This window comes from Monomorium pharaonis, chromosome 7, assembly GCF_013373865.1.
Source record: "Monomorium pharaonis isolate MP-MQ-018 chromosome 7, ASM1337386v2, whole genome shotgun sequence".
In the NCBI taxonomy this organism is placed as follows: Eukaryota; Metazoa; Arthropoda; class Insecta; order Hymenoptera; family Formicidae; genus Monomorium; species Monomorium pharaonis.
In genome coordinates this window covers 17,128,694-17,156,665 of record NC_050473.1, presented here as the reverse complement: position 1 = coordinate 17,156,665, position 27,972 = coordinate 17,128,694, and the positions used below count along the sequence as shown (strand labels likewise).

The 27,972-nt window shown below is 40.6% G+C and overlaps 4 protein-coding genes across 4 annotated transcripts; 1 reads left to right on the top strand and 3 right to left on the bottom strand.

The window, feature by feature from the left end:
• Positions 1-10: 10 nt before the first annotated feature.
• On the top strand, positions 11-24,836 carry LOC105835138 (RNA helicase aquarius). The gene is made up of 15 exons (XM_012678147.3): positions 11-881; positions 1,088-1,724; positions 2,638-2,816; positions 19,283-19,396; positions 19,691-19,794; positions 19,962-20,073; positions 20,174-20,387; positions 20,492-20,540; positions 20,620-20,855; positions 21,292-21,679; positions 22,014-22,262; positions 22,345-22,702; positions 22,769-23,025; positions 23,110-24,244; positions 24,322-24,836. Exons 1-15 carry the CDS (start codon positions 798-800, stop codon positions 24,544-24,546), a joined length of 4,341 nt encoding a protein of 1,446 aa, XP_012533601.1. The 5' UTR covers positions 11-797; the 3' UTR covers positions 24,547-24,836.
• Positions 2,879-7,058, bottom strand: LOC105835139 (probable G-protein coupled receptor Mth-like 5). Its single transcript, XM_012678148.3, has 2 exons — positions 5,330-7,058; positions 2,879-4,652 (listed from the first exon to the last, which is right to left on the bottom strand). The coding sequence occupies exons 1-2, from the start codon at positions 6,300-6,302 to the stop codon at positions 4,000-4,002; spliced, it is 1,626 nt and encodes a 541-aa protein (XP_012533602.1). The 5' UTR covers positions 6,303-7,058; the 3' UTR covers positions 2,879-3,999.
• LOC105835141 (probable G-protein coupled receptor Mth-like 1) lies at positions 9,176-17,058 on the bottom strand. The gene is made up of 7 exons (XM_012678151.3): positions 17,007-17,058; positions 13,272-13,536; positions 12,646-12,947; positions 11,926-12,004; positions 11,640-11,800; positions 11,281-11,521; positions 9,176-11,196 (listed from the first exon to the last, which is right to left on the bottom strand). The coding sequence occupies exons 1-7, from the start codon at positions 17,056-17,058 to the stop codon at positions 10,998-11,000; spliced, it is 1,299 nt and encodes a 432-aa protein (XP_012533605.1). The 3' UTR covers positions 9,176-10,997.
• Positions 24,633-27,632, bottom strand: LOC105835140. Its single transcript, XM_012678150.3, has 3 exons — positions 27,260-27,632; positions 26,630-26,850; positions 24,633-25,776 (listed from the first exon to the last, which is right to left on the bottom strand). Exons 1-3 carry the CDS (start codon positions 27,545-27,547, stop codon positions 24,936-24,938), a joined length of 1,350 nt encoding a protein of 449 aa, XP_012533604.2. The 5' UTR covers positions 27,548-27,632; the 3' UTR covers positions 24,633-24,935.
• Between the last annotated feature and the right edge of the window lie 340 nt (positions 27,633-27,972).

Genomic DNA, 27,972 nt, shown 5'->3' with positions numbered 1-27,972 from the left:
GTCGCAAGATACTTTTCTAATAACTATGATGAATTTTCGAGTCATTTAATCGTACGGACAGCGCCATTTCCCCGATGTTACCTCTCTTCTTCTGTCTTAATATACTTTCCTAATAACTTTGACGAATTTTCGAAGCTTTAAAAGGCACAATTTCCTAGTAAAGATATCATCTTTTCGTTTAATGCTTGATGCTAAATTAGAACAAATTAGAAAAAAATGCGTTAAAAAATTTTTTTGCGCTATTAGAATGAAATTACTCATTGTTCTCTTTATATTTTTGTATATGTATTTTATTTGCGTAAAGAAATTTAAAATTGTACAGAATTATAAAAAATATCTTCTAATAAAAAAATGTCAGTGCTTGCTTTAGGATCTTTAGGATTATCCCTTTGAACCTCGCGCCGGACATTTACGCACAGTCGCTCCCCCGAATTCTCTTCTCCTATCGGCTGGTAGATCTGTGAATTAGAATATTTGTTAATATTTGTCGCGCAACCTGGTGAAGCCGCTTCTTGTCGAAGCGTTCTTGTGTTCCCCTGACGGTTTTTCTTGCAAGAAATCTCGACGTGTGTCGGCAAGTTGCTAGCGATTTTAGACGTGAGAATCTCGGCGAGGCGATGATGAAATTTGACCAGAATTCTCCTACCGCATGTTCCGCGCAATAAATGTGCAACACGTTTGCCTGCCACGGCTGCGTCGGCTGCTGCATGCTTTGGGGAGAAGAGGACCGGCGAATGGAGGTTATGTTAGTTTAATTGTTGCAAATTTGATATTCAGCTGAGAGATAACGGATAACAATGGAAAATCAGAACGTACCGCCTATCAAAAGCAACAATCCCGCTCCCACGGTAGAGCAAATCAACGCGGACAGAATCACCCAGGTACTTATTTCCGATTATTGTCTCTGAGGTCTATAGATTGTTGAAGATGTCACATCTCAATTTTTATGATAATTTTTATATTAATTTTTGCTGTTGTTTTGTACATTTAAAGCTCCGAATGTCATGCGCCGAATTTTATGATCAGGCAAATTTTCTATTTTTATTATTTTGCATCTGAAGTCATTTTGTTTACATTGCTGTTGTAGCTTGCGAATAAATACTGGGCACCACACACTACGAACAAGCATCTGGCATTCGATCCTCATGTGGTGGATGATATTTATGTGCAAGAGATATGTGCGTCCAAGTTTTCCGTCCGAAGGATCATGATGCTGGAGTTCAGCCAGTATCTGGAAAACTTTCTCTGGCCGAATTACAATGCAGAGAATGCCACGCGAGCGCATACCATGTCCATTGTTGTCATGGTGAATGAAAAGTTCAGGGAGCGGGTGCAAGTCTGGGAGGCATTTGAGAAAAGTTCAGCACAATTTGCTGGATTCTTTCAAAAGGTTCTCGAGGCATGCCTGGAGGAAAGTATAATGGACTTCAATCTGAAGGAACAGACGGCGTTGATAGTGTTCCTGAATCATTGCTTCAATTCCATGGAAGTGTCCCTTGTTCGGGAGGAAGCCAAGAGACTGGTGTCTCTGTCTATGTGGATCTCTCTGCAACAAGGCAGGCGAGAGTTCGAATTTCGGAAGTATCCAAAATGGAGGAAGTATTGGAAGATCATAAGGAAGAAGGATAATCCGGAACATAAGGAGAAACTCGAGTGGGAACGCAAGTTCTTGCACAAGCTTATGATAAAATTCATGAAGATATTAGAAACGATTCCTCCAGAAGGTATTTATGTATGCCTATACATATTATCCAATTAAAATTCACCTACGTATTTTTTAAATCTAATTTCAAGAAATCTTAAAAATAATTTTTAATTAATCCTACAATGTTACTATGTAGATCCATTTTTACTCGAGTGCTAATTTAAGTGTAGTGTAGTCTTTGTTCTCTTATTAAAATTATTAAATTAGTAAAAAAGAAAATAAGATTTTTTCATATTACTGTTGAACTGTTATATTAAAGTGGTAGTTCTGTTATAACACCTTACAATTTATAAATAAAATAGAAAAAATCTAAAAAAATTCTTAAAAGTTCAAAATTTGTAATTATATGAGTAAATTTTTATTCGTTGTCATAATATTAACGTTACAAAAATATGAATAACATACACTCTAGGATTAAATTTTACTTATAGATTTTATAAAAGAATACATTTTTCTAATTCTTTAAAAAACAAATTTTAGTGAATTTTATTAGCAATGAAAGCAATTGAAACAATTTATTTTCAATTATGAATTTTAACTATATTAATCGTATTTATAACAATAAATTAAGATAAGCTTGTGATATGTGTAACACATTTATAGTCTGGAAAATAAAAAACAGCTTATAATTTTTTGAAGAGGGAGAGGATTTTATGGATGCTTGCTAGTATTATTAAATCGATTATCAATGTAGTATTGTGATATTACTATTCTAATTCATTTTAAGATATGTGTTTTAAGACGAAAATAATCAGCACTGTTTAAAGAATTAGAAAATGTGTATAAAATCACGTGTATAAAATCAAATATTTAAGTACACAAACATGCTGCTATGACTCTTGTCGGCTTTTGATTTTATTTTATTTATAATTTAATCTATAACTTGAGATTAATATTATTTTATATTATAATTTTTATCATATTCTTAATAGGAGTTGTACTTCCGGACAAAATCCGTTATTGCGAGAGATTTCTGGAGCTGGTCATTGACCTCGAGGCTTTACTTCCTACCAGACGTTTCTTCAATACCGTCATGGATGACAATCATCTGGTGGTGCGTTGCCAGTTATCTAATCTGCTGAAACGTCCCGAAGGAAGTTTATTCGGACAGGTAAGTTATCACAAAATGTTTGCTATATAAATAGGGTAGGTTAAATCAATTTATATGCAATATCGACTCGAATATTCATTTATCGAATCTAATATCTCTCTCGTACAAAAAATCGATTTACTATACATAGATATAAATACTAAACACCATACTAAACACCATTAAAATTATAAAAGATCATTACAAGATCATTTGAGACTCGGTGACACATATTTTAATCATACTGTGCAACACGCTCACTGGCAAATGCAATTTTAATAAAAAACGATATTGCATAATATGATTATTGATTTTATATTTAGATTAAAATCTAAGTCAGTACACTTGTGGCATGATATGTCATGAACATGGATAAATGCAAGATGCTAGACATGTCACAAAATTGTGTAAGGTGATAAAAATGTCTTGATAAGCGTACGTTTTTAGAAGGCAAGAGATTTTGATTTCGTTTTAAGGCACGCATAATCACCGAAACTGTGAAATACGAAAGACGTACACAATTTTACCAGTGCCATCGCTTGTTGCATCGACTTGGGCACTCTCTAATCGAAAAATATGCAAATATATTATTTTATATATGATATTATATCTTACAGAACTTTTTTAAACTTGTAAGATGTTTGAGTGTCTCGTCGACTTTCTCTCGATTTCGCTCGATATTTAATTTGCACATTAATTTGATTATTGCATCATTATTTACAATTATATTGCCACATTTTTCTATATTTTCGATATTGTCTTCGACGATATGTGTATTCTTTCTTACGTATTTTTTGTTCTTACACGTGTTTTGCGTTTACTTATATAAAATAACGCATTATCATGCGTATAATACTGTTTCCTTCTGGAATAGAGACACATTTACGTATTTTTCACACTCTAATATGTAAAGAATATCTTTTGGTTTCAATATGTATGCGCATATAATCTATGATATACATCTGGTAAAATTCGTGCGCGATAGGTATACACGTTTATACGCTATGACTCTGAGATTGCGATCGTGTGACGTATGAACAGTATATTCTCAACTCGAATATACTTGCACTTCAACGTTTGTACGGCATGCTTCCCACGTGTTCCGCGAGCGATGAGCTGTACCAATCGTGATTTAAACGCGGTATCGTCATCGCTCGATCACGATCCGAATACAGATTACGCGCTCGTAAAGGATAAGCGCACTTTAATAACCCGCGTTGATGGCTGTCATCTCCTCGCCCCAGTCGAGGCCTTCGGTGTTGTCACCGGCATCGCAGCAGTTGCACGTTTTCCCGAGCAGGAACGTGACTCTGCGCTGGCCGAACACGCACACGTACAGGATGAGCAGCGCCTGCAGCAGATTCACGACAATGTGGCAGTACATCAGGGGAGCGTACTTGAACTGCGAGAGCAGCAGCGAAATCCAGCCGGCGCTCATGATCGCGTAGAGAAAGACGAACATCCGGAAACTGTACTTCATCTTGTGATGAATACGGCCGTACGTGCTCATCCGCTTGATCCTGTTCGCGGTGGTCAGTATCATGCACAAGTCGATTATGAGGGTGAACGCGATGCACATGAACAACACGGAGAGCCCGAGCCAACCCAAGGTCTCCTGGCCGGGATAGGTCGTGCCGCCCACGGTGGGCTTGTTCGTCTCGAGGGCGAAGTGCGCGAAGATAGCCGTGCCGGCTATGCAGATCGTCAGGCACCAGACCCAGGATGAGTAGTAGCAGTACTTCCTGCCGTCGGTCACCCGCAGGAAAACATTCCGCGACCTAAATGTGTTCCATACGTAGTAGCCCAGGGCGCTGAGCCAGAAGAAGGCGGCCATCAGGAAAATGTACATGACCGCGTCTGGAAAAAAAAAGAAGGAGACGGACATGAATTTTCAGCGTTGCATTTCCCGGTGCCCAAAAATTCAATTTGTCTTCGGAGCGGAAGGTCGTACGAGAGCGGTCGCGCTTATTAATTGCTCCTTTCGAGTCACGCACTCGCGCTAAAACGTGACTCATTTCGAGTCTCTTAATGCCGCTCGTCGCGTGTCTCGCAGATGGTGCTAATGCAACTCGAGATGAAAAGGATGTGACCGCAAATTTTGCTGCCTCGGCATGCCCGGGAGAAGATAAGCGGTAATTCTATAAAACGATTTATATCAAGTGTCTCAACGTTGCTGTGTAATACAGTAACGGTGCGACAATCGCTGCATTGCTCTTAAATTAAATCTTTCCTTCTGATAAATTTGGATTATCCGAATATTTTTTTCTACAGATAGAATACATTCTAACTTTGCCAAGGAATCTAATTGAAACGACGCGCCAGAGGTAATCAGATGTCACACCGGTTTTGTCACAGGAAATCACTATCGGGAATTCATTTGCATCTCCCCGCTGCAAAAGGACATCTCGAGGAGCAGCGCGTGACTCATCCATGAAGAGAAGAAACATCTCGAAACGATAAGCGTACGTTTTAACAAGGCGAGGCATTTTGATCTCGTTTTCGCATGCGAGATGAACCACTCGTGATACACGTACCGGCGACTATAAAGCTGATGTGATTGCCGAACTCGGTGAATATCCTGACGGTGGAGGCGCACTGGTTGACCATGAGGCAAAGAGACATACTGGTGATGATGTTGCCGGCGAGGTCGCGCAACTGCGGTAGCACGAAATAGACCACCGCGACGATCAGATAGCAGGCCATCGACACCGCATGGAAGGCGGGATCGATCGCGTGCTTCATCAGGTAGTTGGTGTCGGTCCAGCGCACAGCAACATCCGGCACGCAGAGCATGGCATACGTCGCCACCAACCGATCCCCACTGAGCACTACCTTGTCGGCACAGTAGTGCCCGAACGGATAGTCGTGGTGTATGGCGGCACGATCCTCGTCGTCGTCGTCGTCGTCATCGAAGTTTGACATCGGGACGCCGTAGACGCCGCGTTTCTCGTCCATACCACTGTTCAGATTGACGATGTAGTGACGCAACACTCCGGTCGGCAGGATCGCCAGCCGATCCGGCCCGGACGGATAGTAGTACACGTGCCACTGGTGCTCGTCGGAGTCGCATCTGGGCCGTCCGATCTTCAGCTCGTATCTGGGCTCGATGTATCCTCCCGTCCTCCTCGGGACCGCTACGCCTCGTTGATGCTCCCTCGCGAATTCCGGTCGCCACTTGGTCTCGTTGGTCTCCGCCACGGGCGTGCATCGGTCGTCCACCAGCAGCTCTTCGGGCTCGCAACATTTTCCAATGCTCACCGTCACGCCGGCGGGGACGGGTCGCGTTTCCGCATTAGCCAGCACGCTTCTCACCTCCCAGCCGATGACAAGCAACAGCAGCAGCAGCACGAATCTGCACGGATGCATGACGCCGATGCAACGCGCGCGGGTCTTCTCCTCACGTTCGCATTTGCGAACACGCTCTCTCGCCTCTTCGCCGTCGAAGGGAAAGCCGCTGAGTTGCCGCCGCGTCCGCGCGGCCAATCGATCGTTCCTCGAAGCGTTCATCCGTGATTTACTCAGCTCATCGTGACGCGTGTCGTCCTCACTTCGCCATACCTGGTCTGACCGCCAGTGCCTCCCGTCCCGCGGCTGGCTGGCTACCTACCTACTGCTTGCCTACCTACCCCTACCAACGTCCGCCGCCATGACATTCCTGTTCCTCGCTGCAACGTGCCTCCCTTACCCCACTTCGTCTCTCGACGGCCACGAGCGAGGTTTACCTTCACTCCAGCTGCTCCGAAGACACAACGGCGCGCGTCAGTGTTGCGCACGCACGTCTTTTTGAACGTGAAGCTCCGTTTTTATTTTCGATGATGCATTCTGAATTCTAAAGTACCAACGCGGATTTAATTCTTAAACAAATTCAGAACAAAATTGTGTAGAATTCGTTAGAACTATTTTTTCCTGCTTTTTTAATACTTTTTTGGTATTAATACTGTAATATATGTGTTTCTTGTCATTTTGCATTTTTTTATATACTTGAGAAGTTAATGTATCTCTATCTGCTATATGAGATCTTATACATTCCAAAATTTAATAAATGGTTTGTTCTCTATATATTTTATTTCAATACTTGTTATGAGATTTGAATATTAATATTAGAAGTGTGTGTTGAATGAAATACTCTTACAGACTTTAATATTTAATATTATATAGTATAATAATAGGATATATGATATCATGTTTCCATGCTTAAGAAGAGAGATAATTTGCAAAAATTTGTTGTTGATTCTGAGCTTAATTGTTTTATAAATCAATAAGTAAATTTTGTTTATTACAAACTAATTTTATTGTAATAAGATTTTACATAAATCATCTTGAACACTTAAAGTACTTATTTTAAAAGTTCAGATTTTTTTCATTATTTCATTTTTATTAAGGCACATTTCTACTTCATATTAAAAATAATATTTTATTTAAGCAGAAAATTGCTGCTAAATTTTTGTATTACTTTTAAATGTAGTATGATACATTCTAATTTTTTCATAATTTTTTATTATTTTAAAAGTAGATTTAATATATCTTCTCAAGAGTTAAATGTATTATCGATAGAACAGCATCGATGATTTAAATCTCCGATAAAATGTCAAACAAAATCTCACGGATTATTAATGATAATAATCAGTGAATGAATGAAATATGGGTACCAAATTAACCAAATCGGGCTTAATCAAAAGAACTTAATTTATTTTCTGATTTATTAATGTAAGAATCGTATTATATGAAAGAAACAAGTTTTTTTTAATCAGGCCGATATTTCTCTTATCAGGCAACATTGATAACACGCAAAAATTACTCAAACTTACTTATTTTTTGCAGATTTCTATCTTATGAGATTATCCTTATCAAAACCGTCATTATTTTTAGTCTTCGACAATGTAGGTGTAGAAAGGACAATCCCCTCCGCAGCACATTCTTAATCTTATCCGTCAAAATTGTCGCAAGGTGAATTAGACATTTACAAATCACGAAAACGACACGTATTTCTCTTCTTATATATTATCATAGACACTAGCGCATAAGTCTGCGATATTTGCATGAATTTGCAAGTACGCAGTTGCGTTCTTTGCATTCTTTTCCTGTTTTCTTGTGCGGTTCCCTCTCGTTCCGTCTTTGTATTAGTTATTCGCCACTTCTTCTTTGAACGTGTCAACATTAAGCCACAACGGCATGTAAAATACGACGTGCTCGCACATTCTGAGGAAACATTGTATCGCAGTCAAGTGCATCCTATGTATAGGGTACCGGGAGTGGTTTTGAACTCTAATGAAAAAATACTTTCAGCCCCCTTGGCACGAGAGAAATTTTCTCTCTATGGTATTTTATAAAATATTGTCATTAACTCTTATTCTTATTCAAAATTTAATGTTGGAGTTTAAAGAAAAGATTCTTTGTAGGAATTTTGTTCACGAAGTCTCACGAGATTCTTCGTAACGTTTGCCGATTTAACAATGCATGCTAAAAATAGATGGACCGATAATGATTCTTCTGAGAAAGACAAATAGGCCCTTCCGGTCCCCAGTAATTTGTACTGCCTTCTCCCCCGTCTTGTCGGTGCTCACTTTTTACGGGCGATCTCAAGACGCGCGTAATGTGCGCTAACATGCTCTATTTACGCTCTCAATGAGTAGTATACTTCTCTTTCGCGTATGTCTTTCATATTGGATAATCGAGTCATTGTAAATTTACGTACCTAGAAAAAGAAAGAGACAACTGTGTGCACGTTTTTAACTTTTTCGCGCAGCAAAAATGCCTTCGTCGACTTACACATGTTTACGTCATAGTGCAATAATTCCTTTTCTTAAATAACTTTAATTAAAAGTTCTTTTTTTTTTAGCAATTTCTTGTAATTTCTTCCTGTTTGGAGGATACCTGGGAAGAATGTAAAAACTGCAGTATTCTTCTCTGTCATTTTCAAACTTTTTTAACGGTATATTTCATTGACGAAATTATGATGAAGCGAAGGTTTCGGGATCAATTTTATGCCTGTTTAATTTGTTGTAATTCTTACCGATCGCAATAACACATATGTGCGAGCTTATTAAGAGGTAATATCCACATCTATTTATACATTTTCTTCATTTATCTTTTTTTCTCTCGTGCTTTGTCACTCTTTAGCTTTATCAAAATGATCGGTTGATTGCACAGACACACATACTTTATGATTAAGTTATTTTGATGTAATTATGGAAACCAAGATAGGAAAAAAAAAGAGCATAAATACGCGAAATCCCCTGATAGCATGTAATAGCATGAATTAGCATTTCAAATATCAGCAAGATATCTACCTTGTTTTTAAAGCAGAAAATTATGAAAAAAATTAATATTAAGATTTTAATAGATAACTGTGTAGTAGAATTCTTTTCTCACTTGACTGCAGCTTTGATATTTTTATTACGAAAGAATTACATAAAAAAGGAATACTTATGGTGCTTTCGTGATTTATTTTATATATAGAACTATGAGGTAATATACATATGCGAAATGTTTGCACGGTTTGGAAATATATCGTTTTGCGGGATCTCGAATTCACTTGGACTCATTCGATATTGCGTTCAACGGCATCGATTATCTCGGGACGATTCAATTTGCTTAATAAATTTCGTGTCGTGACCTACTATCTGCCTGTATCAATAAGCCACAGAATATACATCGAATACAATCAAGTTCGTTGTATGCGCGACATTATTTAATACATTCTTAATACATTCTTTATACATTCTATTGGTGTAATGCGGCGTGATTGCGAGATAATACCCCCTGGGCTTTCAGATCATCCTTCGTCCTCCTTGGATTCTCTTCGATCGACACGAAATATGGATATTTCTTTAATTAAGATGTTCAAGGATATCAATAACTTTTGAACAAGTCATCCTTGACATTTTTAATTGGAGGATCAGCTTCGAAACTAATCGAGGAATTCGCTAAGCAGAGGTCATCTGGATCTGGCACGCCCTGCAATTTACATTAATGAACGTCGACGCGCAACGAGTTATTACGCGCGAAGTCAATGGAAGTGGGACGAGCGGCGGCGTTGTGTTTACAACACGCCGCCCGCGGCGACAATCTTTCTGAGCCTTTTGTTGTCTAAACTTATGTCACTGTGCGAATCAGACTTTTTTTTTATTGGAGGAAGGGGGATACTCGAACTGATAAGCACGCGTTATGGTAATGTAGGCGCGGGGCCATTGTCTCGCCTGGTGAAAGTATCCGGCAGCCTTCGGGCTCGGAGTACAGGCGGACTTCTCCATCTCATTGCCCAACGGTTACACCTTGGCGGCTGACACCTTGACGGTCCAATGTCGGTCCGATTTCAGTCAAATTCACGATGAATTCGCGATGTTATCGCTTGCGCAATGTTTTCGCCGCCCGCTTAGATATCTCGACACGTCATCCTACGTAGTACTCGCGGTCGCGAGGCGTTTGATCGAGAAAACAACGCGTGAATGAGTCGGACGATTTTACGCGTTTTCGTAGAAAATCGGAGGGGTTGCGGGAACGGATGATGATGATGATGACTCGTCGTTGTCACGTGTCCGTGAGTGACTTAAGACGAGAAACTGTAACTGAATCACAAACGTGAAATGATACTGCGCGCCGATGAGTAATTGTCCTTCGTTATATGTATATATATATTATTCCTACGATTCTTTTTTTCTTTGCTCCACACACACACACAGAATGATTCGGTCCAACATTTCCATAATATATTTACGGAGATTCTTATGCGGCGCTTAACAATAATGTGTTACATTAATCGTGAAAACGACACGTTCCACGATACTCCAAATATACATTTATATTGCCTAACTTGTTATCAGGCAAATGTTTTAACGTCTCTCTCTCTCTCTCTTTCTCTCATACATGTGAAGAAATAAGCGGCGATTCATACGTTAATGAGAGCTACACTAAAGTAATATTGATCGCAATTAAACTGAATCACGAGTGACGAATTAACATAATTGAGACTATGCAACAACGAGAATTATTGAGATGGAGAACAAAATGCGCTTACAAACGTGAGTTATTTCTAGAACTCTAAGCTTGATCAATGGTCGCGTTATCTGTGTCTGATTATAGATAATGTACAGATAAATCGAGATAGTCTTTTTCCTAGGCGATATTTCTCACATTTAACACGCGCGATGAATCCGGGGAGGAAGAAATCGCGAAGGAGAGAAGAGAAGCGCGAGGGTGCCCTTATCCCTGCTGGGATAGCTCGAGCTCCTCGGGAAGCACCGCTTCGCACTCTTCGTCCTCGTACGCGGCCCAGGATTTCGGGAAAGCGATACCGCACGGTCGCTTCTTCGCCAACAGTTTCCGCACTCTTTTCCGCGTTGCCACCAGGAGCAGGAATATGATAAGTCCTTGGAGACCGTTCAACAGATCCGTCGGTATCCTGATGAGAAAAAAGAACCGTGGATTACTCTTGCCTACTAGTCGACAGACTACTGGTGTCAGGACAGAATGTTTTAACGCTCACCAGAATTCTTCCATCTTTGATCCGATGGCGAACGATATCAGTTCAAAGATCCAGGTGACACCCATGACGAGCACCAATTTGATGTACAGCAGGCACTTGAATCGCAAGACTCGCAACTTGCTTCCCGTGTAATCGCGATATTGATGCCACAAGCGCCAGCTGGTCATCCCGAGATAGATCATGTTTAACGTTAACAAAATAGCGACCGGCCCGTAAAAGTACGCCCATGTCTCCGTAACGCCTGTGAGACAATGCAAACACGAAACAATATTATTTCGTTTTGAATCACGTTGTGAAGCAGCGAAGTAATTTCTCGCTGCATTTATTCGCCGGAACGGGAACGTTTCTTTGAAACTCACCGCTGAACCAACAGCCAAATTCGCCGAAGCCGGGCCGCAAATAATCCCCCGACGTGTGGTGCATCGTCAGTGCGGCGATCAGGAAACATGCTGGACCGCCCCATCCCCAAACGCAGTAGGCGTAGAAAAGCGATTGCTCCTTCACCCTGAAGTTCTTAAACCTATATGGGTAATATAACTTTCAAGATATATGCGAGAAAAGTACTGTTACTCTGACTGACGACTGCGGTTACAACTTTTCGTATATCCAGTGTCCTTCAGGTAATTTATTTGCATTGATGCTTACCACACACATCGCCACACGTTGAATGCCACGATGTTCATCCAGAAGAACGCAGACATGAAGGCGAAGTACAATATAAATCCTAAGATGCAAACATATTGAATGAAAGTCGGACATTTAAAAATATTCTTCTCGTGCTAAGAAAAGTGATTACGTTTTTTTCTTTTAAGTAACTGTTATCTTTGCAAACAATATTTTTTGATAATAGTCTTGAAATACGCTCATTACTTAAAATAAACTTCTGTGTACAGAAAAAAATATATTTAAATTCTAAGTAAATATTATTTCAAATATTTTATACGTTCACTCGCATATCTCATAATCATATGATTCAAATTTATTCAAAATATACTGTAATAGTCCTCGTAACTTAGTATTTCCATCAAGAATATCAAATTCAAATAAAGATTTGATTTGCTTATTATTCGAATTTTTCGATGGAATTTTCTTCTTCGAAGAAAAAGTATTATATAAATTCTTTTTTTGTAACATTCGTGATAAATATATTTAAAAACAATTATCAAGAAAATATTCTTTGTTACAGATTACACTCGAAAAAAATCGAGCAATCACTTTTCTTAGGAATAGAATTCATTGTTTTTCTGTGTGCATAAATGGAAAAACAAAAATGAGATCACGTTTATTTTAAGACGTCCTTGTCATATGTCTAGGCTTGCAATTTTTACATATTTATCGGAGTGACTTAATTAATCGTATATGTACCGAGAGAAATACAGATGACATAATCGTCCTGTAAGTTCGGTCCTAAATGCTGAATGGAGAGGACGGTGTAGCTGACCGCCAGAGTCGTGACTGCGGCCATCATCGCCTTGTCCTGGAGCTCCCGCAGTTCCGGTAGTATGACGTAAATCGCGAGGGTAGCGATCAGGAAGACCGCCGAGATGATGCTGACGATGCAGATCAGGGTGTACTTCCACGTCCTCGTCATGCTCCCGTCCATCAGCTCGTCGAAGCATGCCAGAACGATTTCGCTGCCGTTCCGCGCCGATTTGTCTATGCAGAATCTAATCAAGCAAGAAGATTCGTCAGCTATAAAAGTCGACGCTCATCATGGATATTCATTGTCCATCCATTACAGAAGATCGCAACTACGCGGGAGTAGTGCGCAATAATAACTTGTCATAATAATGCATCGAGATACCGCGTTCAGGAAATTTCCGACCACCAGGATTTTCCTCGTGTTTTCCAACATCATCAAACTGTTATTTCTCTCTTTCTCTTATTACGTTTTGCCTCTTCCGCAAGCGTGTCTATGATAAATTGGTTCTCCGCGGGGAGATAAAACGTAATTGGAAGATAAACCCGGGCGAAATTTACGGAGATTCTACCTGTCGGCTGGGATTTTCTCGTGATCGACGTCTGGCAGCAGCCAGGCGGTGTCGTCCTCGTAGATGACAGTGAAGTTATCGTATTCGCTCACTTCAGGATCCATCAGGAAGATACCGGACGGGCATTCTAAACGGATCTTCGTGCCGTCCGAGCAATTGGACGAATATTGCCATACCGCGCCCTCGGGGCAGCAGGACACGTCGATGGACAGGCTCGGGGTGACCGAGCTCGCAAGCAGGCAGAGCCACAGCAACCAGAGGCAATCTGTAAGGCGTTTCGCATTTCGATTATTTAAGCGCGAATGCAGCTGACTCGTCTCTTCTGTGAAAGGACACGCTTGCCAGAAAGATGTAGCTTAAAATACACACTCATATACTGTTTTATTTTTAAAAAAATCACGTTTTTAAACGCGGAACTACGAGACAAGGAATTATTTTTTTCATATTAATTATCATCGGCAATTTTCTCGGAAAAATTAATCGTCTAATAATATCTTGTTATTAACGATATCATTTGCGGGTAGGAAGGTATTTTCTTTCTAACGCGATGTGATATCTTGTTTATACAATTTCAATTTAATTTAATTTATCGTGTTACTCATTATATTACAACTAATTACAACGAAATGTGTGAAAGACAAAAATAAAAATATATGCAAGTACGCAATAAGGGAAGCAATGCTACAAAAGTTTATTCGAAAAACCTAAAGTAAGATAATTAGTAAAATATGTAACAATTATTGTAATGATGAATTTCGTATATTAGAATGATAAAATTTAGAAACGCTTTTGAATACATCTTAATGCAATGTATATTGCCGCGTTCTAATGCCCCGCAAAACGCGCGTTTTCGCGTGCGTCACGCCGAGGGTCGGCCTGATACCAAAACGTTTTTTTTATCTTCGACGATATTAGATCCAGCGTTATCACGCAAGTGTATCAGTTATCCGGGGGTTATGAGACTTCCAGCGGAAAATAAAACGCGATTGTTTTTAGATGTGGGGGGAAACCCGAGCAACTCACTGCAACGCAGTGCCGCTGCAGCTCCTCTCCTTCTCGAAAGGGAAGAGACGGGGGACGAAACGGATACATCGAGATGCGGGGAACGCAATAAGAGACGCTATGTAGAATTGGTACCCGTAACCCAGTTCTGCGCTAATGGTAGATATGAAACAATCGCTGCGAAAGAAGAAGAGAGAGAGAGAGACAGAGGGAGACGGCTCTCTCTCTTAACTGTTAATTCTCTTTATTAACAGCGCTGGACCCCGCGTTGCACCGGACGCACGCACGTGCGTGTGCAGGTACCATGTACCTCGATCGTTCGAGTATGCGTCTTCGTTTTCGATGTCTCTTGATCGAGGATATTCCACGCTGAAGCAGCGCGAGAAATTCAAATAGCGCAACTTCAACTTAAAAGAAATTACAATGTATTATACACTTGCCGCAAAGAGATTTTGACGTGACGCACGTGGCATTAATTAAGTCGATTTTTTTGTTATGCTAATGTTCCTTCAAATATCACCGATAACATTAATTCTTTCATAGATAAAAAGGTCATGTTTTACGTTTATCGTCGCGATACTTATGTTTTTTGAACTTATGTACTTATATATTCTATACCCCTTTTTTTACTGCCACACTTATTTATTGCTATTATCATTATCAGTTTAGGTAAACGCTTTATTTATTTTTTTTTGCATCTTTTATAATGATATCGACCTCGTAATCTTGCGTCGGATAACATTATTTTTGAGAAGCGATCTGCCTTCTTTAACTCGCGAGTTCTTTTTTTTATTTCTCTTTATAAGTAATTACAAGTATGTTTTAAACATTAAATAATAATCTACAAACGTTAGAAATCTGAAAAATATATATTGTTAAAAGTGTTTTATTACATATTTAATTAAATTTATAATTTGCATCTGGAACAATTGAACTTCTATACGCAGGTTGTAGCGTACTACATATGCACTCTCTCAATTATTTAAGTTTTCTCGGACGAGATTTTCTGACCCGATCTTTGCAGCTATCTCGTTGCGATGTAAACAACGAGATTATAAACTTTGAACGTGATACCTCATATCGTAAATCATTAACAGAGTCTATAAATCGCGCTTTGTACAACAATATCGTGCGTGATAACCGTCAAATATTATTGTCACGTAATTTTTCTAAGAAGATTCTGACGTTGAAAATAATTTTCCGATAAACTGGGATTAACTATGAATCGTCCGTCCGCAATCGTCACCTCGCCACAACTTAATTGATACGCCATGTTTAATTAGACACAATCGCCGTGTTACGTATGACGAACGAGCGATATAAACTCTCATCTCTCGTCTTTTGTCACGTGTGTTGCCGTTATCACGCCGCGTTCGCGTACGTACACATAAGTACGAAAAACAAAAAAAAAAGCGTTAAAAGCGATAAAATTTTCCCGCCGCTCATTCAGTTTTGTTCGCCGCGCGAAGCGCGACGCGATAACCGTTCGCAGCAAGCGCGATGCGATTATAAAATTTATGTAGGCAGGAAGCGCTGTGACTTTTTAAAAATTAGCGCGAGAATGTTCGAGATGAGATACCCGCGAGGGTTAAGCCGCGCCGATGAACCGTGTTTCGCTCGAGATATGTCTTTCAGCTTTATCATCGGAAAGCGCAGCAGCAGGAGGACGCCAATTAATAATCGAAGTGGCTTTTGCTTAAAGCACTCCGCGTACATCTCCATCATCAAATTAGCTTCATGAGGATTATGAAATGTCGCGATAAAGCATCAATCTGGTCAATCTGCATTTATTTATAGAACCGCGCGGATGCAACTTTTCCACAATAATTTACAGTGCGCTTATCTCGATTATTAGTTGGTAACGACTTCGATGCGGACTTCGCGCGTTTTCCGAGTGGACAACGAAATGTTGTCTCTTCCCGAGACACGCGCGCGCGCGAATCTAACTCATTGCGTTAATGTTGATTGCAAATCGATTATAGCTGGTAATAATTCTCCTCGGTATACAGTTGCCTCTTTGTCGAGGAAATACCGGACGACAGATTGACGTTGATTTTTTTAAATCGACGATCATGGATTTTTCTACAAACCGTTCGTTGTACAAATGTCCGGTTTTCGATAATTGATAAATTAATTGAAAAATGCCGGTTTCGAGCGGATTATTCTATCGGTATAGCTGTACGAGCGGCTGCAACTCTATACAAACGAGTTTGCACCGCGGAATACCAATTACGAGCTACGTTTTACATAAATGAAATATATTTCTGATCTACAGGATAAGCAAGAAATAAGCGAGCACGATTGTGAGATGCATATATAAAGACGTAGAATATTTAATATATAATAATAATGTGAAAAAGAAGTGACGCCTTTTGAATCACGATTAAGATGCGGAGAATTAACTATGATTTCCAAATGTTTCTTACAAATATCACGAATTTTCCTATAACGTAACAAAACTACAGTATTTTAGGGTTGATATTTTCCACGCGAAGGACTTGCGTAGCGCGCAGGGGGTTTTAGAAGGTGGAACGCAACGATTGAGAAGTCAACAAGAAGTTCAAGAAGCAATTAATGATTTTGCCACTGACAGTTCAATTACGATCGGCTTCATTATGCTCGACGTAGATGAAAACCGGTCTGCACGTGGAAAGTTTCTGTGAAAACGTCACACGAGGGGGAAGAATCGTCACAAAGCGACGAGACAGCGGGAAGCAAGGGGGAAGCTCTCACCTCTGATCGATGTGCTCCGCTGCCTGCTGTAATTCACATTGGACGACATCATCTCTCGCTCTTGTTACCGCATCTCCTCGTTCTTCTTCGATGTGCGACCGACGGGTCTGCTTTTGCGACAGCCGAGTTGGACGCGTCGGCGGACGCGGACTTCAGCGCGCTCTTCTCCGAGGAAGGATCACCTGTTTAGCGCGACACACGCGATCAGGGTCAATGGACCGGCTGATCCTGCCGCGGAAGAAACGATCGTGTTTGTTTTTCGCAGTCTCTTCGTTGGCGGTAATCACGGACGGTGACCACAGAATCCGCGATTTCGCCGCTTGGTCTCTTGCATGCACCTTTTCTTTCTCTTCTTCGTGACTCCACTTGGTTCAGGCGCGCCGCTCGGGCTGCTGCGTGAAGGAGCGCGAGATTATGGCGAGATCTTATCGACGCTTTATCGATTGACCTTCGGTTTCGCACGAAAACTGATGAAAAACTTTCAGTCGCGGGAAAAAGGACAAGCAGTTTTCCCGGAACGTTCCAGGTGGCGAGCGTTATCGAAATCACGGGAAAAGTCCTCGACGCGTGTCACGTGAGCTTTTACAGGGAACTTGACGTATTTTGATTGAAGTCGATACGGACGATCGGGCCCCGATAAGCGACTGTGTGTGTACGTGTGGAGTGGCGAGTGGTAGCGTTGACCGACTCTCGCGCTGAACGAAGTAACGAACGTGACTGGTCTCGAGAATTCACCGACGGTGCCGCAGAGGCTTGACGGCAACTGCGGAGAGATAGTGATATTCTCTCCCACCTTTTTGCGGACTCGCTGGACGGTGCGATCGGATCGTCGAGTATTTTGTTTTCCTTTTTTTTTTTCTTCTTTTTCCTTCCTCCTGCCGTTTTCTTCGCGAGGCACTGCCTCCTCGGGAACGACGGCCGAGACACCATGAAGAAGTCTGTTCCATCGGCGGATTTCCTTCTCGACGATACACAAACAGGGACGCGGATCATAAAGGAAGGGGATGATGCTGCACGGAGGATATGCTGCAGACAGATAAACGTCTAATTGATTGAGAGAAGAGGAAAGGAACACGGAGGCATTGCGTGTTATCGTAATGCCCGACGAGTGTCACGCCGCGTGAATAGGAACTTAGAAACAAGTGTTGTAGAGAGGTGTACCGTTATGCATCTCTTTTTTACGACGTAGAAATTAAAATTGCTGATTGCTACGTTGCGGCGCACTGCAAACGCTCCATCCGAACTATTCTGAAAGTTTCGTCGCTATCCTTTGGAGCATCGCGGATTGTTGCACGCGCACACGCGAACGAAGGCCGCGGCGGAACGATAGGAAATTCTGATAATTACTATGATTAATTATGACTATCGTTAATGTACGCTGCAATACTTCCTCCTGCAGTTAGTTAATTGCATTCGAATAGCCGCCTGATATGTGGTACACGCGAACGAGTAACGAACCGTACTAATTGGCTCGCTCGCCTATTAGAAACGCTATTAGATGAACTGATTAATCTGTCGGTCTCCATCGAAAATGGGCCAAAGAATATGATGGGCGCTATTGTATTCACGATGTAACGAAAAAAAATTAAAATTCATCTATTAACAAACATTACCAATCTTGTATACAATAATTATATATATAAAAAAGCAAATTATTATTACCATTATCGTATTGTATTAGTGTGTAACTTAGTATATATAATAATGATAATAATATAATAAAATTTAGTGTTAAATGTAAATAATTAATTATATTCTTTTATCTTACATATTACAATAATACATTTCGTGTACATAAAAAAATACAACACGGCGTTTCGAGAACTGAAGGATATATCGTCACATTCTTCGTATGGTTTTAAATACATGTTTCTAGAAAAATGGAAAGCTAACAATTTTAATTTTTTTGAGAGATATATATAAATATAAAATGCGGAAAATAAGTTTTTCAAATAAGTTTTTTAATGAATGAAAATGTGGAGAATAAATATTGGTTCCTGAATCGAGAGAAGGTTGAGTTTCTCGGGAGGATAAGTCGAGGCGAGGAAGAGAGGAGGAAACCTATCCGTCAGGAAAAACGATTAACATACCTGCGACTGGTCCTCTCGTCGACTGTGACGTCAAAGAACGATTATAAATTCAATTCTGTTGATTCTGATTCTATCGTGCGCGTAGCCGCATGTTTTCATGAAATAAAAGCCATGTTAATTCATAATAACGAATGTTAATATCATCCAAAAAACTATTCATCGAGTATTTTTGTTTTTAACTGTTAGCTCCTGGAAATGCTCAAGTTTTATGCCCGATTCGAGATCAGCGAGGAAACCGGCAATCCCTTAACGGATCATGACATGACGGAGTTGCATTATGCTAAAATTACGTCTCTTCAGGTACGTGGAGTTCTCATTGTTGCAAATTAAAAAAAAAAAACAAATTTGTGTATGCACTAAATAATTTTTAAAATATGCAAAATGGTTTTTCCGATTCTTGTACTGCGTGTAATGGGTTGTGTAATTTTCGCAGAACGATCGTGTTGTCGATCTAATATCGATCACGAAGCAAGAATTTCAGTATAGCTATGATTAATTCTATTAGGCTGCATCATTAACGATGACGCGGGCATGTAGATTATGTGTAATAAATTCCCGAAATCTGAAGCAAATAACATTTACAATTCTGTTTAGAATGCGGTTTTCGCGAAATTCCCGGATTTGAGAAGCTTCGCATTGGCCAACGTAGCTAGTGTTGACGTCAGGGATGCTCTGTATAAACATTTCGGCTCACTCAGGTGAATTTTGCACGCAATATGACTTTATCCTACAAAATACATATGAATTATTAATTATCAAAGTAACGTCGTGATGTAATTAATTGCACGAAATAATCATAACGATATATAAAGTCATAAAGCGTTAACGTTGAAAGGCCAGGAATAACATTTGGTTTTATTTTCAGTCAAGAAAAATTGAGATCTATTGCGAGTTATTTAAATTTAGTACCGCCTCCGGAGCGAGAAGAGGACGAGAACTGGTACCGCCTGGACATAGAATTTTTGCGCGAATTGTTGGTGAGTGTAAAGAAAGAAAGAAAAAAAAAACTAAGACGTCAAGAAATTGTTCACCATCAAGGTTGATCTGTATTCTGAGAGTGATGCATTTTAATTTCAGATATCGCGGCACGAGCGTAGGCCGTCGCAGCTCGAAGAACTGAATGAGATGCCCCTCTACCCGACCGAGGATATCATATGGAACGAGAGCATCGTCCCGACCGAATATTTTTCTGGCGAGGGCTGTCTGGCACTGCCAAAATTGAACCTGCAATTTCTCACGTTGCATGATTATCTGCTACGGAATTTCAATCTATTCCGTTTGGAGTCTACATGTATGTAGAGACCAATAAAAAATACGACGTTTATTATCGCGTTTAAATTTATGATTAAGTCATTAACATCAATCGTTAGACATATTGTATTGTGCTGTTCACAGATGAAATACGGCAAGACATCGAGGATGCTGTAAGCAGACTGAGTCCTTGGTACGTTAAATCGCCGCGATGCTTTCTCTTTTTGTAAAAGTAAAAATAATCATAATATTCATTTTTTCCTCAATTGTAGGCGGGCGGAGGATAGCGGTGTCTACTTTGGCGGATGGGCTAGAATGGCTCAACCTATCACGCAATTCGCGGTGGTCGAGGTGGCTAAGCCTAATGTCGGGGAGAACAGGCCATCAAGAGTCCGTGCCGACGTAACGATAAATCTTAGCGTACGCAAGGAGATAAAATCCGAATGGGAGAATCTTCGAAAGCATGACGTATGCTTTCTCATCACAGTCAAGCCACCAAATCCTATTGGTAAGATAAGATAGAAGTTTATTCCCTAAATCCCCAAAAATCTAATTTTAAATTTTTAATAAGAATTATTTATTGTCCCTCCCTTTAAAAAAGAAAGGTTTATTGACATTCGTTATAAATTAATAATTTGAAATAATCAACTACTATAACACATGAATTAATTCTTATCTTGTCATCAAAGTAAACGATTTTATTGCAGTTGTAAAATGTACTTGACAAAGATAAATTATTTTGTTCCAAGAGCACAATTTTTTTATCAACAAGGCATGTTTTATTACAACCGATAACAAATAGATGATACCGGTTATATCAGCAATGTTTAACCACATTCATACACAGTAATAACGACAATAAAATTCTTTTTTAATATAATAGCTTCATATAATAATTTAGTAAATGAGATCAGAGTATTCAGACAATTATTGCACTAACGCAGGCACGAAATACAGCCATAAGCTCCCCTTCGTACCGCAAGTGGGTCTAACAACGGTGCGAGGATGCGAAGTTGAAGGTATGCTCGATTCGAACGGCAGAGTGATAGAGGACGGCCCTGAGCCGAGGCCGATTCTGCCAGGCGATTCGCGCACCTATAGAGTGTGGCTAGACTGTAATCAATACCGAATCGATATGGACAACGCCAGCCACGGCGGCGAGGATGTGTACGAGGGATTTAATATCATAATGAGGCGTAAACCTAAGGAGAACAACTTCAAAGCCGTATTAGAGACTATAAGGGAGCTTATGAATACTGAATGTGTCGTGCCCGATTGGTTGCACGATATAATCCTCGGATACGGCGATCCAGGTGCAGCATGCTATTCTAGGTAATCTCCATCTATTATTTATTTATGCATTTATACTAATAATAAAACTGAGGATGGTATACCTATTTGAATGCTCAGAATAGCATTGATTATAAACGGAGCAAATCGAAAATTTTTACAGTATCTTCCAAACAAAATTTTATTTTTATTTTTTATTTTTATTATTTATCTTGAATATTTGTTTGAAAAGTAGATTATTTTTGTATTACCTTCTGTAATAATTTGTAAAAATTAACATTTAGGAATAATACATATAATAAATGTAAGAAATATAAGAAATATATTAAATCCATAATTTTTAATTAAACTTTAAAAAACGTATTTTATGCAACAGAATGCCGGATGAAATCGCGACAATAGACTTCAACGATACATTCCTCGACATCGATCATCTACGAGCTAGTTTTCCACAATATGAGATCAGAACGAACTCGAAGGATGAAGATAACCTGGTGCGACCGTTCCAGCTAACATTCGAGGATGTTCTCGCGAGGCACAATAACGAACCGATCAAGAAGATCATTACAGTCAAACCGCACGTGCCACCCAGTAGAGGACCATACAGAGCGAACGAGCCGAAAAAGTTAGCATTTACTTGTTTTCGTGGTGTATTAATAGCATGTTATTTTTTGAATGGAGGAAAAAAACATGTTGTTACGTTGCAGGAATCAGATTCCCTTCACGCCAACGCAGGTCGAAGCTATACGAGCTGGAATGCAGCCAGGTTTGACGCTGGTCGTCGGCCCGCCTGGTACCGGCAAAACTGACGTCGCCGTGCAGATCATCTCAAATCTGTATCACAATTTTCCCAATCAGAGAACGCTGATCGTGACTCATTCCAATCAAGCGCTCAATCAACTATTCGAAAAAATAATGGCCCTCGATATCGATGAGCGACATCTGCTGCGTCTCGGTCACGGAGAGGAGGCTCTGGAGACAGAAAAAGACTTTAGTCGCTATGGTAGAGTCAATTATGTTCTCGCCAAGCGTTTAGATCTGCTCCTTGAAGTTCAGAGGTTACAGGTACTTATTTCTTAAATTATTAAATTGATTAATTATGTCCAGTTGTTACAATATTTTTTTTCTCAGGAATCTCTGAACGTGAAAGGTGACGTCGCGTACACGTGCGAAACAGCGGGTTACTTTTTCATGTATCAGGTGTCCACGAGATGGGACCGCTTCCAGGCCAGAGTCAAGCAGAGGCAGCACACAAGCGAGAAGTCCGACTTAGCCTCCATAGTCGACGAGGAATTTCCCTTCCACAAGTTCTTTGACAACGCACCGCAACCACTTTTCAAGCGGAAATCTTACGAGGAAGACCTCAAGATTGCATGCAGTTGCTTTAGGTAAGAATATGCACCTTAAATTCTTATAAATAAGCAATTGCACACAAATTGATAATTGGTTCTAATGAAATATCATCTGTGCAGATACATCGAGAGGATATTCGCGCAGTTGGAGGAGTTCCGCGCGTTCGAATTATTGCGATCAGGTCTTGACAGATCGAAATACTTGCTCGTGAAAGAGGCTAAGGTGATAGCTATGACTTGTACACATGCGGCGCTAAAACGTCGCGAGCTTGTTGACATGGGCTTCAAATATGACAATATCCTTATGGAGGAATCGGCACAAATCTTGGAAATAGAAACTTTCATACCGTTGCTGCTACAGAATCCCCAGGATGGATATAATCGTTTAAAACGTTGGATAATGATAGGGGACCATCATCAGTTACCGCCGGTCATCAAGAATATGGCCTTTCAGAAATACTCGAATATGGAGCAATCTCTGTTCGCGAGATTCGTGAGACTGAACGTACCTACGGTCGATCTCGACGGTCAAGGTCGTGCCAGACCCAGCATTTGCAATCTCTACAATTGGCGATATAAGAAACTGGGCAATCTTGCGCATGTGGAGCGTAGTCCTGAATATTTGATAGCGAACGCCGGCTTCCTGTATGACTTCCAACTGGTGAATGTCGAGGATTTCAACGGCGTCGGCGAAAGTGAGCCTAGCGCCTACTTCTACCAGAATCTCGCCGAAGCCGAATACTGCGTCGCAGTGTTCATGTACATGCGTCTGCTGGGATATCCAGCAGATAAGATCAGTATCCTGACCACGTATAACGGTCAAAAGCATCTGATAAGAGACGTGATCAATATCCGGTGCGCGAACAATCCTTTGATAGGTCGGCCAAACAAAGTGACGACTGTTGATAAGTATCAGGGTCAGCAAAACGACTACATTCTGCTATCTCTGGTGAAGACACGCGCAGTTGGCCATCTGAGAGACGCGAGGCGTCTAGTGGTGGCGATGTCACGTGCCCGTCTCGGTCTCTATGTCTTCGCTCGCGTGTCCCTCTTCAAGAATTGTTTCGAGCTGACGCCAGCGTTCGATCAACTAATGCAAAGACCCTTGAAGCTGCAATTATTGCCGCAGGAACTCTATCCGACCGAACGGCCGAACGATGCCTTACCCTCGGCAGACCCGATAGAAATCAAGGATATGCCTCACATGGCTAAGTTTGTCTACAATTATTACATGGAAAAAGTCAGCGGGATGAAGGTAATTTTTATGAGAACTTACAAATTGATTTACGTTTCTTCGGCATACTGATTACGCGATTTCTTCATCATTTTCAGGGCTCACAAAAGATGTGGCAGAAACCGGGAACCATGCGGACAATGGGCAGTCCGACACATAAGATTTCCATACATCCAGCAGATGATGATACTGATGACGAAGAAGAGTCCGAGCAAAATAACACTGAAATGAAAGAATCCAAAGAAGAAGAGACGCAGGATAAATACGAGCCTATAAAGAATTTGATAGAAGATCCTCCAAGCGAGGCCGAGGACGACGGTTGAGTGAATCATACCAACCGACGTATGCGCAAGGCCTGATGCCATTAAGAAATCTATTGACATGTCGGAAATTGAATAATCAATTTTATAGTATGGAAATGAAACAGCTATTTGTTTTAATTCCAAGACCATCAATGTACACATCGCAAACGTCGTTCGTTAACGATCGTTCGGTTGATCGATAACATTATATATTTAGCAAGAATAAGTATTTTATTATTATTATGGATATCACTATACAATAATTGTAATAGTCTTAAATCGTATTAAGATAAACTATACTTTTTACATCATACGGATGTCAGTCGTATCAAAATCTATTTCCTCTCCCTGCAAAACTTTCTTCAGTTGTGTATTATCACACTTAAGCACACTTAAGACACTTGTGTACCTCACGAGAAGAGGTCCATCTTCTTCTTGTCCACTGATCTCTTCCGACAAACCTCTAGTCTCCGCATCTTCGATTTTTTCGGAAAAGCTGATTTGCTCGGAATTTTCTTCGAGTCGTTTAACGTGTTCCGTTGCACGCTCGAGGGCACATAACTGTCGTCGAACTTCCTCAGTTTGCTCGGAGATTTGAAGTCAGGCTCGTACTCTTCTATGGCGGAATTGAATCCCTTGGAATTAGGCACGTATTCCTCGAAAATGCCGTCGGGTATTACCGTGGTGGCGCATGGCTCATAAACCTCGTAGGTCGTTTTCAATTTCTCGATCGAGTTCGGTATATAGCTTACGTCTTCCGCAACATGATTTTTACCGTCACACAAAGTCGGCGTGTACTCGTTCGATATTAGTCGCATATTCTCCAATGCGCTCTTCCGGCTGGGCACGTACTTGAAGTCCGCACATTCCATTCCCTTTGTCTTCGGTGCATCCGGGATGTATTCCTCTAACAGCGCGTTCTCCGGATCAACGGAGAGTGTGTACGTTCGACACTTCTTTTTCTTCAGGTCTCTCTGCTCTGTCACACTAGCGCTCGGAGTCTCGGTCTTCTTCGAAAAAATTTGCGTCGATTTCTTCGGTGTCTTCTTCAATCGATCGTCTTTCGTTATCGTTCGAACAGGAAATTTGTCTTCTTTCGTTTGTTTCATCGCATCGTCGTCTATTTTCTCTTTGTTTCTCTTCGATGTCTCGTCACCTGCTGTTTTTCGTTTCACCGGTTTCTTCCGGGCTGGTGACACGTGTACCTTAATCGTGGGTAAGGATGGCACGTCGGGATGCTCGAAAGTGTACCTGTTAAATAAAATTTGCATTATTCATGTAAATTTCTAATTGCGACAGATTTGTGATCTTATAAGATATTGTTTCTATTTGATAAATATAATTTGTCATCAACGTTTAAAATGTTTTTTTATTTTTGATGTCAAACTTATATTATTATCAGGGTTTAGTGTAATGATTAATTAATAGGTTTATAACTTTTAACTTAACTTTTTCAAACGATTCAATTGTTAATTACAATTAGCTTTTTTAACTTTAACCTATTAACTTTTTTCCTAAATTAAAAACTTACCTGTATAAAAGAGAAAATTGTAGAAGAAAAAATATATTCATATATGAAAAGTTATATGTAAACTTTAATAAAATATTGAATTTTTTAAATGATTTATATTGTTTTGTCATTTAAAATAATCAAATTTTTAAAAATTACATTTTAATTCAGTAGATATAAATAAACTTTTCAAAAACTTAATTTTTATATAACTTGAATACTTAATTAACTTGAATTAATTTAATGTATCTTAAAAGAACTTAAATTAATTTTAGAAGCCATTTAGAAACTTAATTTAATCAACTCTAATCATCATATGTTATTACATATGACAAAAATTTTTTTATTTCCTTTAGAATCTAATTAAAAATATTTTTTCGGGCAACAGTATAGAGACCACGAGTAAAATTAAATTCCGATTAACTTAGCGATTAATTTAACAGAAGTGGATAGAATTATTTCCAACAAATTTGCTATATTATTTGTCGTCCTTAATCTCCTCATCAGTTTGATCAAAGTCATCTTTGCAAAGGCCACTCAATTCACTGAAGAATCAATCTAATCATCGAATCGATATGATTACAGCACTCTTACGTGACTTCCAGCTGACGAGTCGACTTTCTCCATTCCCGGCCCTCGTGACCCACTCCATCACCCCGGCGACCGTACCGCAGGATCGCTCGCTCCAGTATCTTGTAAAGGGCCGCCCAGTCCTCGACCTGCAGCCACTTGTTCGTGGTGACCTTCCGTTTCTCGATCTCCACCGTTCTCTCTTGCACGGTGACCACGGCGGTCGCCACGCAATCGTCCGAGGCCTGTGGGCACACAGTTGCACGGACGAAATGAGCGATGCGCACAGATAGAAATCACGTTCTTAAAAAAAGTTAAGTTAAATGAGAGAAAAATCAACGTCTCGCTGACGGTACACGCGCTAATTCGTGACACCATCGCGTCACCATCCCTCATCGCCGTGAGCGCGTTTCGAAGCGGTGAATCCGTCATCCACCTGTCGCGAGCGATATTTCCCGACGCGGTTTGGTGAAGGGAAGGGAGATTACCTAGACACCCCACATTGCGGAAAAGCGCGCCGTATCGCTCGCGATCAGATGACATCTGATTGGGATGTATCACAACAGATGTTTCGTGCGCGTGTGGCGAGCCTGTTGCGCTCGCGCGACTCGACGCGCTTGACAACCAGCTGTTGACAGCTGTTGCACGCGGTACCTTGATCACTTCCAAATACTGGCCGTCCCGGAACATGTTCGCGCTCGGGCACGCTCGGGGACCCTCCTCTTCGGGCCGGGCGCTCCGGTACGCCTCCGCGCACCGTCTCGCGTGTCGTAATCGACGTGCTGACAACGTCGTGTACTCGCTCGCTCGCTCGCACGCGCTGCTGCTCCGCGCGTGGCGCAAGCTCGCCGGATTGGCGGCGCGGATTTGGAGCGCGGAACCGGCGCCGATCCCCCGACTCCGCTCTAAGCGCCATGAAGTCACGTCTTTTCTTGTATTCATATTTTCGTTTTCTCCCCCCCCCCCCCCCGAGACGTTCGATTTATTTCTTTAACAAGCCGTGTTGGGAATTGACTGCAACGATTGCAGTCGGAGCGCTAATTATCAGTTGCATCGGAAGTATATTATATTTAAATAGACCAGTTCCAATGCTGACAACGAGTAACCGTTTTTTAAAAATACAAATTGAGGTCATTCTCATATATTTATCTTTACATTTATAACGCTTTTTTTCTTCCCCGACATAAACTTGTTCCGCTTCAAAAAAGAAACGATCCGATCGCGTTACTTAAGGATCATTTATGAAAATTGCGAGAGCGTCTTTCAAAAAGCACTAGTATATCGTAACTAAAATACGACAGAATCATAATTCTAATAATAAAAGAAACTAATAATGATTAAATCCCTCCCTGTTCGCTCTATTGGCT